Source organism: Equus asinus, chromosome 4 (assembly GCF_041296235.1).
Source record: "Equus asinus isolate D_3611 breed Donkey chromosome 4, EquAss-T2T_v2, whole genome shotgun sequence".
NCBI classification, from domain to species: domain Eukaryota; kingdom Metazoa; phylum Chordata; class Mammalia; order Perissodactyla; family Equidae; genus Equus; species Equus asinus.
The window spans coordinates 83600352-83612933 of record NC_091793.1 but is presented as its reverse complement, the minus strand read 5'-3'; the positions used below and the strand labels follow the sequence as shown (position 1 = coordinate 83612933).

Below are 12582 nucleotides of genomic sequence, written 5' to 3'. Positions count from 1 at the left end.
AAGATATATTTAGGAGTATGCAATAAGTTTAATTATTAAAATATCATAGGCTGTGTAAAACATTTGAGGAATGTAAAAAAGAATATACTCTAATATTTCTTAAATCTATTTTTCTGTTTACTTACATAATCCTTCAAAGACAGCAATCATAAAATTCTAAGCAAATTTATGTTACTTTACCTCTTTCGCCTCCTAAATCTTGCTAGATGAAAAACCGACTCTAGAGAAGGAAAGGCCACAATTACTGTTGTTAACATATTATGAATCTTAGAACTTTTCCAGAAAACCTTCCAAATATTTTCATCCTAAATAAGATGTCAGTACATGGTAACACCTCAGGCATGTCTTACTTTGAGGTTTCTTGGCTGTTATTTTGGTTTTTTACTTATCTGGAAGGACCCAGAGTTGATCCTGCCTCATAAAGAACAGATCACATGAATGGCTAGGTGTTCCCTTCAAGTAAGAACCCAGTGCTGTAGACCATTTGTCAATCGCCAGAGGCAAATATCCAACTTGGGTTGAGATGGGGGACTGAGAGTGACATGTGAAATGTGAATGTGCCTGATACTGCACATCATGGTGACATCTGGTGGGCCTGCTGCTCTTGCTGCCACAGGGCCCTTAACGTTCTGACTGGTGGCTAAACCCTCAGATATCTATGTAGATGGGGGCATGTTCGGTTTTAGATACACATAAGGGAAAGAGAACACCAAAGATTCAAAGTTACTTTCTAGATTCTTTTTTTCTGAGCAAACGTATGAATTATTGAATAAGAAAACTGAAAGCTTCTTTTCTAGAGTTAGGTTTATTTGGGTTTTTGAATTTCATTTCTCCTACTTGTTGTTGTGTGGTCTTTGGCAAGTTGCTTAACCTCTCTGTGTCTCAGGTTAGTCACCTATAAAATGAGGATAATATCATGTAATACATGACATTATAACAAACACATGTGCCTGGCACGTAGAAGACAGCTGAAAATGAGTGTTTATCATCATTGTAATCATCATTTGCATCATTTTACTCAAAATAGGCTCTAATTGGCCTTGATGATATAAAGGGCGTTGTTGACAATGGGTTGATGAGGGGGGAATTATGACATAAACTTAGGCATACTTAGTAATACTGCCTCTGTTCAAAGATGACCTAAGGGTGTCTTGGAGAAATTAGTCCATTAACTCAGATGAGGTCACATTGTCAGCCAGAGGAAGGATTGAAGTTAACTTCCAAGTCCCTCATATTCTGGCCAACGATTTTGATTTTTTCTTTTTCTTGTTATGTCACCCTAGTATAAATGTTCATCAAAAGTTTATAAAATACCATTGTTGGCTGTCCTGGAAATTCTGCTACATTTCATACATACATGGAAGCAGCCATTAACCCCCCTGAAGGGAAAACATTCACAAAATTCATAGAACCTGTTGCTCCTGAGACACAGTTAAATCACATGAAGGTGGAGTGTGAATTGCACTGAACCTGCAGCTCCGTTATAGGATGCCTGGAGATATGCACTGAGGATTTACCTAGTCTCCTTTGTGAAAGTAATCCCATTTTACGTTCAATTTATTGTTGTTTGTGTGTTTGTGTGCAGTCCTAAATTATCAAATGCTTTCTTAAATTATGAATCTTAAAGTCAATTCACGCAACTTATTTTTTTTTGGCCAGGTCAAAATTCCTTGAAGAAGAGCAATTGATGTACATACATATAATTGTATGAGATAGTCTCCCCTGTATAACTATTCTGTATTCCCAAATGAAGACTCTCCAGGCTCCCCATTATTCTTACTGAGTATCTTCAACTCCTGTTTAGGTGGTATTATTTTGGTTGGGCTTCCTTCTCTTTAAATACATTTCACACTTCACTAGCTTTGCAATGTGAGTAGTCCACGTGCAAATATGAGTTAATAGCTAAATAGGCTTAGCAATTACTTTTCAATAGGAAGAAATATTTGGGAAAGAAGTTAAATGCAGCTAGAGATTTTATAGACATCTGGCTCTCCATGAATATTCATAAACCTGTATATATAGCCATACATACACATATTTTTATGTGGTCTATTAAGATATTGTAAAAAGATTAAAGGAAGAAGTTTTTCCTTGTATTTCTGGTTGCTTCAAAAGGAAAGAGAGAGAAAGAGAGAGGCAGAATGCAATAACGATCTCCCTTGAAAATTACTTCATTTCTGTTGCAGAAAATAGCCATTCGCTTATTCTCCAGTTACTATCTACCGAATTACCATATGAATACTCTGTAATTATATATCCATCGTTGTCCTTTAGATTACATGATTGTGTTTGGTGCTACTATGCAGTTCTCAGTGTAATTACCCTTCAGAGGTTATAACAATTTTTCTATTGTGAATATAAAGTGTTATTATATAATTTCATGGTAATCTCTACTTTCTTAGCACAGATTAATTACATTTCATTATTGCTCCTCCTTATCATATGCAGAACATCTCAATTGTTATGCCATTCAGGTCAGTAAATGCTCAAAACTTAGGAGATGGAATGTTCCATAGAAAGGAAAATTTTGTTAGTAGTAAAATATGTGTAGGCTCTTGCCACACTGGACGTTATTCAGATCAATTTTGGTTCCTTTTTTCTTGTCTTAACCTTTCAGTTGGGTTGTCAGTTCTCTGAGAGCTAGTGTCCTTCCTTGTATTTCTGAACTCTTCCCATAGCTCCCAGTACAATTAGTCAGATGCACATACAATTAGTCCTCAGCAAATAATCAGTTACGGACCCACCACTTCCATTTTATTGTCATGGTTAGATTACTCATGTTGCTCAAAATGAGATCAACTATGTTGTTCCACCAGCTTTCCTTTCCATAAATGCAGACTGTTCCTGCTGAATGCTTACCAGCCAATCTGGCTAGACTCTTTTATCTTTCATCTTCAATCCCTCTCTTTTATCTTCAGTCTCTTCCTTATTCCAGCCCCTCCAACAAAGTCTGCTATCACCTGTATTTTCTTCTAACCTGTCTTCTTTTAGTCTACCACGTCCCCCCCCCTTTTTCATTTCCAATAACTATTAAAGCTAAATCTAAAATTTGAAGAAAAAAAAGATGGTAGTTCATGGGAGGGAGGGGTGTGTGTGTGTGGCTATGTCTATGTATCACAACATAGAAGACAATCTCTTCTGCACACCTTGGTGTTAACCAACCACCGCATCCACATCCCTAACTCTTTGTTCTTTAAGAAGAATTTCTAAATTTTTTATTTAGATTTGTCATTGCCTCATAATCAGTGACATTTCACATAGTCAAAGTTGAAATATATAAAAAAAGCAGAAAGCTATGAAAGTTCTGCAAAGGCAAGTTCAGCCAAATAATTGATAGTCATAGTGATAAATGAGTCATTGATGAAAATATCAATATATTTTATTTAATAAAATTCATATCTGTCTTACAGAAAGATTACTTTCAAAATGGTTTTAAAGCCTTTTTGATGCTAATAGGGGTAAGCTCATGGGGTAGCTATTTTTCAGTGCTCTGGGATAAGAAAAGTGTTCTTCCAGTAACTGCTAAAGTTCTCTGCTCGTTTCAGTGGTTATTTGGTCAAGGCAGGATCCTTAGAAGCAAAGTGAACAGTCGCATACCGAAGGAGCTTTCTCACATACTATTCTTCTTCATACTTCGCTAAATTTCTACTAGATTGGGAAGTGCTAATGAAGTATTCCTTTTATTAGATAAACAGCTGAAGAGATGCTTAGAACTTAAGTATGAGTGTGCAATAATTATTTGAGAGTATACAGAGAGGGGACATTGATGAAAATACAGCATATATTTATACAAGTTTTACACGTATGCTTGTAATTCAAAGTGGGTTATAGCTGAGAAGGGAGTGAGAGAGAAGTTAGGTAGCATTCCTATGACTTAGTATACATTGCTTTCATGATGTTGATGCAATTGCAGAGAGTGTGGACTTTGGTTGAATGACCCAGTTTATAAGTAGACAGCACCATCAGCTGTCTCAGATTCTTGCCTAGTCGTGCACATAATATGTGTAATGATTAAACTTGAAATGACAGAGAGCACTTGAAGGAATTATTTTGCTTTCAAATTTGCATGTATCCAAAGCTTATGTGGTAGTTTAAATATCAGATGCTAAGGTCCCTTATTAAGGAAGATCTACTTTCTCCTCTATTCAGGAATCTTGGAGTTGGAATTGAGTAAATAGAGAGGGCTTTAAGATAAAGAAAAAGGAAAGAAAGAGACAGAGAGATGGAGGGAGGGAGAGAGGGTGGAAATATACGTTCAAAGAGTTGGGCCTTAGAATCCTAGCAGTGGTGCAGAAAACAATCCAGCCAAATGTATAACTCAGCAACTTTTACGTGCTCCGTGTCTTAAGTCTAATAATGGATTAGGGAGATAATCAGAAAATTTTGCTAGAAAGGTGTTGGGAGGCAACTCTGGCTGGGCTGGAGTGTAGCGAGTAGCTCTGTCCCTGAACTTCAACTTAGCTTAAAGGGCTAAGCATATGAACCGGGAGAAATGAAATGTCTTCCATTTGAATGTCTGTACAGAAAAGGTTTTGAGCTTAAAATGATTTATGCCTTTTTGTAGAGGGGAAAAAGGAGCATGGCTTAACAGCATGCAATTTAGAATTATTTATTAAAATATAAATTCTAATATCTGCTTATTTCACAATTTTATCTTAAGAAACATTTCTTTTATATTCTTTGGATTCCATTCTTATGCCATGAGGCCAATAAACTGCATTGAATAATGTGTATCTAACATGCTATGAGTAAATTTTGAAAGTACTAAAGCGTGGGAAATTTCCTTTAAAGCATAAAAAGTGGACCATGAATTCCTTTTAAAAATAATGTCTGTAAGAAGTAAAACTATTTAGCTTACTTAGCAAATTAACCAGAATTTCTAAAATTTTCTAATTGTAGTTTGTATGCCATTAGGTTAAAAAAAAAAACCTTTCTATTGAAGCATAATATACACAGAAAAGTTTAAAATCACAAGTATACAGTTCAATAAATTATCAGGAGATGTACACACCAGTGTAAACCAACGTTCAGGTCAAGAATAAACATTATCAGTACCCCATATGCTCCCTAATGTTCTTCATCACTATCCTTTCTCTTTTCCCCAAAGATAACTCCTTTTTGATTTCTAGAACCATGGATTAGTTTTGCCTTTTGAACTGTATATAAATGAAAAAATAGTGTATATGTTTTTGTGTTCAGCTTTTTCCTCTCAATATTATGTTTATGAAATTCATCCATGCTGTTGCTTATAGCTGTAATGTTTTCATTTTCATTTATCTATCTATACATACATACGTATATATAATATAAATATAATATATAATATAAATAAAATATTTATTTATATTCCATTGTATGAGTGAACCACAGTTTATCCATCCTTCTTGGCATGCCCATTTGGATTATTTTCAGTTTTTGGCTATTTCTAAAAAGGTTGCTGTTCATATTATGTACGTGTTTTTCTGCAAATGTGCGTGCTTTTTTCTTGGATGTATATTGAGTAGAAATGCTAGTTCATAAGGTGTGGGTGTGTTCACATTTAATAGATGCTGTCAATTGTTTTCCATATTAGTTGAGCCAATTTACATTCCCAATTGTAGTGTATAAGAGTTTCTACTATTTGTTGTCAATTTGGTGGGTGTACAATGGTATTTCTTTGAGGTGTTAATTTGTATTTCCTTAATTACTAATGAGTTGTGTATATTCTCTTGTCTTTTAAATTATAGTCTAAAACAGATTTAATTTATGCAACAAAATTACTTATAATTAGTAAATGGTAGATAAGTTTTTAACTTTGCCATTTAGGTGAGTGCAAACTATTTCTTGCTACAGTGTGGTAAAGGGCAATCATCAACTCTCAGAATCTTAACCCAGTTCTTTCTAATTTCTCAGGTCTTCTCAGCATTATGATTATAAAAACAAAGAGATTCAAATTTTAGGTTAAAAATTACATTTTAATAAGAGCTCACAATGTTAGTAGAGAAATAAGCTTTCAGGTCAAATCAAATCCATTGATAACTATTACACAGTGTAGTCCCTTTGCTAGTCAGTAATATTATCTCCAGATCATCATTTCTTGCATTCCTAGTTTCTGAATTCTAGTTTTTCAGCCCGTCTCATGTGGATCACTTGGGCTCAATTTCATATTTATGAACTAGAATCTAGGGGTGGGTGTTGGGCGATAGAGAAGCGAGCTGAAATTTTCATTTGGGTATAAGTCACCTACGTGATTCTGATGAACTATCAACTATCGAAACCTCTGAATAAGGGCATAACATGAAGATCTTGGAAAGATACATCAGCCAACTTCTCTGTCCCATCAGACAACTGAACCAGGACCAAAAGATAAAATTTAAAGCAACTGGGGGCAATATTAAAAGAGCTCTCTGTCAGTAGGAGGTGTCTAGCAACCTGACTACTGAAAGTTGCTCTTTAGAGATGTCGGCGTTGAAGGGGTGGTACTAGATGATCATATAGGCTGCTGCTAACATATTCTTCATAAATAAAAACAGAATTTGTGTTGCGTACGCCACACCTGCCAAGCCTAGAACAACTGTAAACAGACACCAGGATGGACGGATACTAACATTGACTTAATTTTTAGATCTCCAAGTCTCTCAACTTTTGAAAGTGCTACTTTTCTTAAATATAGACGAAACCCATGTTAATAGACTTTAGCCTCAACTCTCAATGAGGGTACTTGGCGTAGTGCAACAGCAAGCAAAAGAATGCTTGAAATAAATTTCCATAAATATCAAGCAAGCTTGTCAATAAATTTAATTTCTATCTGATTTAATAAAGGGCCAGATAAATATACAAACACAAGAATTATAAATTATGTTTTAATTTTCCTCACCTGCTGTAATTGTCTTCAAGCAGGTGAAAGTTTATAAATTGTGATTTTTATCTCAGCTAATCTTATTTAACATTGCTTCACAATTAGAGAGCTAAAAGGAAATTGCAGCTTCTAAACAAAGTCTGGGATGGATTTAATCAGTTCTTGTGCTTAAGAATATTTGTATTATAAATTTCAATATTTTGAATGTGGTAAATTATAATATATTCATAAATAAGCATACATATAGATTTGTCTCCTTTTCAAAAGACCGAGGCAGAATGTCTAATTCAAAGTTAGTGTGACTTTTGTATTACCAAATGGTCTTTGTTTTATTACTCATGTCCAAGAGGTATAGAAATATTGAAGAAATCTTCCTTTGCAGTTGAGAAAATTGTCTGTAACGCTCAGTAAGAAACATCTTTCAAATAAAAGGGCTCAGGTTACATGGAGGTTTTCTCTCTGGCTAATGAGGAGTTTAGGCTCTCACCTAGAAGCTGGACAGTAGCCTAGACTTCTGTTATCACTTCCCACCCAGGATGGATCTGTTAGTTTCCCAATTCGCTTTTCCCTTGGAGTAACATGAGAGGCGCAACTCCTTGTCTGCTTACCTGCCCAGGTGTTCAGAAATACCTGGGCCTGTTATGTGTGTGTAGAGGGAGATTTCTTCCCACCACCCCAAGGGCTAGTGCAGAGGTAGGGGTCCCCTCCTCCCCACACACTACCCTGTTCTCTGGATGAAAATGGATGTGAGGAGAGGCAATGATAAATGACATCTAAAGAAATCTTGAGCATTTCTGCTCATTTCATTATGATAGTAATATTGCTCGTTAGAAGGAAAGCTAAGCAACTTTGTTAACTTTAACATTCAGAACCAAAAGAGTTTTTCAGCTAGTATGACATCAATATAACCTATCTCCTCTTAGCCAGATGAAATAATGCCTAGCTCAGGTAAAAAGAGGAATCAATAGCATTATTAGAGAATTCTAGTTACATATAATTACAAGCTGCTTTGCTAAATTATTCTACCTATTGATTGACCTTTCTTAAATATTAAATGAAATGGTAACATTTATTGTGACTGAAGAAAAACTTCTTGTAATATACTTTCATTTTTCTGTTGTATATTCTTCCTAGATGTGTGTCATCACTACTGCGTGAATTCTGAATCCTGTACCATTGGGGATGATGGAAGTGTTGAATGTGTCTGTCCAACACGCTATGAAGGACCAAAATGTGAGGTTGACAAATGTATAAGGTGCCATGGGGGGCACTGCATTATAAATAAAGATAGTGAAGATATATTTTGCAAGTAAGTGGACATCTAGCTTAATTTATAAAGCATCTGAACCCACAAGTATGTAGCAGTCCAAGAATAAACTGTCAAAAAAATGTAAATTATTTACATTCTAAAATTCTATATGGCAAGCATTGCATCCTCTTTTTTTTTGGCTAGAGATGAGGTTCAATTCATTTCAATTAAATCGAAACTTATTCAATACCTATTAATTTTATTTGGGGAAGATGAAAATTCATCATGTAATGATGTAGTCAGATCATTCTTTGTATAGAATATTCCTAAAAGTAAGCAAGAAATAGTGAAATGCAATATACCTTCAAAATGCTATATGTAAAATTCCCAAATTAGAATAGCTCAGATTTGTAATTGTTTCGTCATTGTTATTGACAGTGAGTGCTTTTCTCTTGTTACAAAATGATCCTTTGGGAGAGGGGCCAAAGACTGTCTAAGGGAAAGAAATTTAATCTTTTTTTTTATCTGCCATTGGACATTATGGTCCAAAATAAGTAGCAGGAATAATGTTTCCTAGGAAACAACAACAACAAAAATCTCCAAGTTAGACTTTGGTTACAGTGCCTTTTGCCCTTTGGCTTTAAGATCAGGTGAATGGAAAACAGAACATGACAGCTAAACGGTAATGCCATTCAGCTTTTATCATGAAACAAGTTTATACCACTGAGGTTGGAGATCAATCCTCACTCTGGACTTCTTTTAACAACCTTTTAAAAGAAGGGCTTATAAAAGACTGGACTCTATCACTTGCCTTCCTTAAGAGTATAATAAATGAGAATATGAGCTAAAAAGCATGCTGTAAAGTGTTCACGCCAGGGCCTCCACCAAGACAGCTCTGCAAGAGTGTCAGCCCTGACTTATGTTGCTCTGCCAAACAAGGCCCAATAAAATTCTATTACAGACAGCATCAACAGTTTTTTTCTTTTTTGTTTACTCTCATTTTAGAATTTACTCTGAATATGATTTGTGTCATCATTATGAATGACATTTACTGAAACCCTCAAATTGGGTCATTTGAAAGTGCATTATTTTTAAGTAAAGTAATTGAAAATATGACTAATTGTAACTATGTGCTTTCAATAAGTACATAAAAGCAAAATGCATTTTCATATAAACTACCAAAATTATGTTTGCTCATTAAGCTCATTAGTTCTTTGTGATGCAACTTTAGCATGACAGAACTTTATTTCAATTAGTGGGCATATATTTTTCTTCATGTGCAGTGTACCATATCAGGAATGGAATGTACCCCACTCCATTCACACAGGGAATCACATACCCCACTCCATTCACACAGGGAAACATGGACCATCGTCTGAGAAAGGCTGTGAGCCACAATTTCCTACTGAGTTTAGCTTGGAAAAGCTCATGCAGACACACACCCAGTTTCCATTACATAGAGAAGTTCCATATCAAGAAAGAAGGGCAGGACTCTTAGAGCCCTCAGTACTGCCTACTATTCTGAGAAAATTGGCTACGTCAACCTAGAAACACCAGAGCCTCATAACCTGAGTAGGCTATTGAGGTCCAATATTATAGTTCTTGACACTTAAAAAGTCGTTTTGGAAAACTATATGTCAGAATGGATAAATAACAGTTTATAACAGTGAGTAGATAGTGGAAGTTTACACATAGGAGTATAATACTTGGATTTATCAGATAAGCTATATAACATATGAGCCTGACAATACAAACTAGACTCTTTGGGTATTCTGAAACTTATTAGATGTTTGTTTTCTTTTCTAAGATGTTGTCATCTTAGCATTAAAGGAAATTTATAGTGATGTTGGAATTTCTGTTTCATAGGTAAAGAACCGATACTAAAACAAAATCACAACTGAGTTAAAGTAAAGCTCTTTTACTTAAATAGGAAAATTCAAGCCGCCATGTGTACTTGTGATTCCAAATAGTCAGGTGTGTTGACAGAATAGATATCTTGTCAAATGTAATGAGTCTAATCTTTAAAATAGTGCTAATTGCATATTTATCTCTCTTCTGGAAATCTAAGTAAATATTGATGAAGAAAGACTTGCTCATAATTTTGAACAGTCTAAATAATACCTCTGCGCTGTCAATTGTGATGGGAATTCTTTGTGTGTACTGCACAACTGGTAATTAACTTTTGGAAAGTAATATATCACAAATTGTGTGTGTGTGTGTATATCACATATTCCTTTAAGAAATGAAATTATGATGAAAAAACATTAAAATATGAGTTGTACTCTTTGAGATAGTATACTGATTTGGACAATTTGTATTTCAAATTTGAAATATCTACAAATTTCTGTCTTCAACTTACGATTCAAACAAAACCTTTAGAAGGAGAGACAATATCTTTTATAATTCTTGGAAGCAGAAATTTAAAAGCAATCATTAATTAGGATTTTTTTCTCTTTTAAAAGCTGATATTGGTGTATAGTTATATTTTTTTTGGTGGGAAATCCTTTAATGTATAATTAGCTAATTTTTTCTCTTTGAGACTGTCCCTTTGATAGAACAAAAGCTATACCTCTCTGCTCTTTGATTTTCAAGGAGGCTGGGCATAGAAGGCAAGGAAAAGTCTTCAACATCCATTTAGCATATCAGGCACTGATATGACTTAATGTGTCCTTGACTCATTTTGTATTCGGATTCTCTGTTAAATCTTGGAAACTTTATGCCACTTCCTCCTTCCCTGTGTTTGGTTCCACTTTCACATTTCTCTATTTCACATCTAGTACATAGTTGACTCATTCCTTCTGTTTATATATTTTTGTAAATGTGATTTTAAAATCCAGACTTTTACAAAATATCTTTAAATTAAATACCTGGGAAAATTATAAGCAATTTCAGTGCATTTCCAGCAGCCCTACCACCAATGTGAGGTCAAATAAATATACACAGAATAAATGAACTACAAGACTGCCAACCGATTATTTCAGGCATCTAACCTGTCATTGGGAATTGCCCTTTGATGGATGTACTGCAATACATATCCATCATGGAGAGGATCACAGTGATCAATCAATGATATTTCAGCCTGATTTTTTTGACAAGGGTATGTCCAGATTTATTGTGATACCATTGATTGCTTCGTAGCACCTAGTACTAACATGATCTCATAATCAGAACATTGGCATGATCTGTTGTAATTCTGATTGGAATGTCAATGTACTTTTTCTCTGTTCCTCGAACAATTTTCAATGTCCAATCTAATAGTCTTATTCATTTAAAAATATAACATGGCAACTAAGAAATTTCTGTATGTTTTCTATTATACTATGCTTGATTTTCCCACGTAGCATAGCCAGAGTGTTTCTTCTTATCTCAGACATGTAACGTGCTGTAAATTAGAATCACTTCCGTAAGTTTTAAAAGGAAGCCTACTCCATTATTTTGTTGCCATATTGCATGGTGTCCCTGTAACATTGCTGTTTATTTTTCCAATGAACCGTTCCATGTTTTTTTCCTGTTAGAATAAGAAGAGTTTGACATTAATTACAGTACTTATTCAAAGAGAAACAGTAGGATAAATGACTACAGGATAATCCTATAGTTTCTTACAAAATGTGACATCTAAAACTCATAACAATTCTTTGGATCAGATTTTCCAGTTTAGAAGGAATAGCTGAAGCATTTGCTTCTAGAATATTTGGTGATGTAGTTTATAAGTCATACCAATATCACCAAACCCTAGTTATATGAAAAGAGAATAAGATACTGATGCTAATGTAATCCTGAAGTGTAATGCTAATCCATGAAGTGTAAGTGATAGACATTAGAGTACATTTTTTCACACCTATATCTATCTGTACTAAATTTCTATATTACACAAATGGATTGAAAATTTTAAAATTACCAAAAGAAAAATTTTATTTGTCATCATTCTGTTAAAAAAAAAATCTTTGCCTCCAGCAAGTCTGTCTTTCTGAAAACTTACTTTTAGCCAGCCACTCCATTACTCCTCTATGATGAATATTCTCATCTGCCGAGAGTTTGTGTCAGATTTCAACAGTAATGATGCCAGAAACAATGAGATTTTTTTTTCTTTGTTGCTGCAGCTGCACTAATGGAAAGATTGCCTCTAGCTGTCAGTTATGTGATGGCTACTGTTACAATGGTGGCACATGCCAGCTGGACCCTGAGACAAATGTACCTGTTTGTCTGTGAGTATTTTATAACGTTGTGGGCATTTTCTGATACGATTTTGCATGTACGTGGAATCCTCCTCTATTGTTCTTCTTTCTTGGAGTAATGCATTTTAAATGAATGTTTCATGGACATCTCTGATCAAGTATTGTCCCTCGCTGGCTCACGTGCTCCAGAATCTCCTCCTTCATCAATTTGCTATTGATTTTATAAGGAAGAGCTCATTCAATTGGTAGCATCATACCCATTTCAGACCTTCATAGATCTTCAAACTTGGAAATGCCCGGGAAAATTTTCTGATTTCATT

The 12582-nt window shown here is 34.7% G+C and overlaps 1 protein-coding gene across 5 annotated transcripts in view; it reads left to right on the top strand.

Moving 5' to 3' along the window:
- The window catches only part of LRP1B (LDL receptor related protein 1B), a 1812874-nt gene that overhangs the window by 1761323 nt on the left and 38969 nt on the right, over positions 1 to 12582 (top strand). For all 5 annotated transcript variants that reach the window (XM_044768977.2, XM_070507612.1, XM_070507613.1 and 2 more), the window contains 2 exons: positions 7973 to 8147; positions 12188 to 12292. In XM_044768977.2, coding sequence (XP_044624912.2) covers positions 7973 to 8147; positions 12188 to 12292 — 280 coding nt within the window. The remainder of the gene's footprint in view (positions 1 to 7972; positions 8148 to 12187; positions 12293 to 12582) is intronic.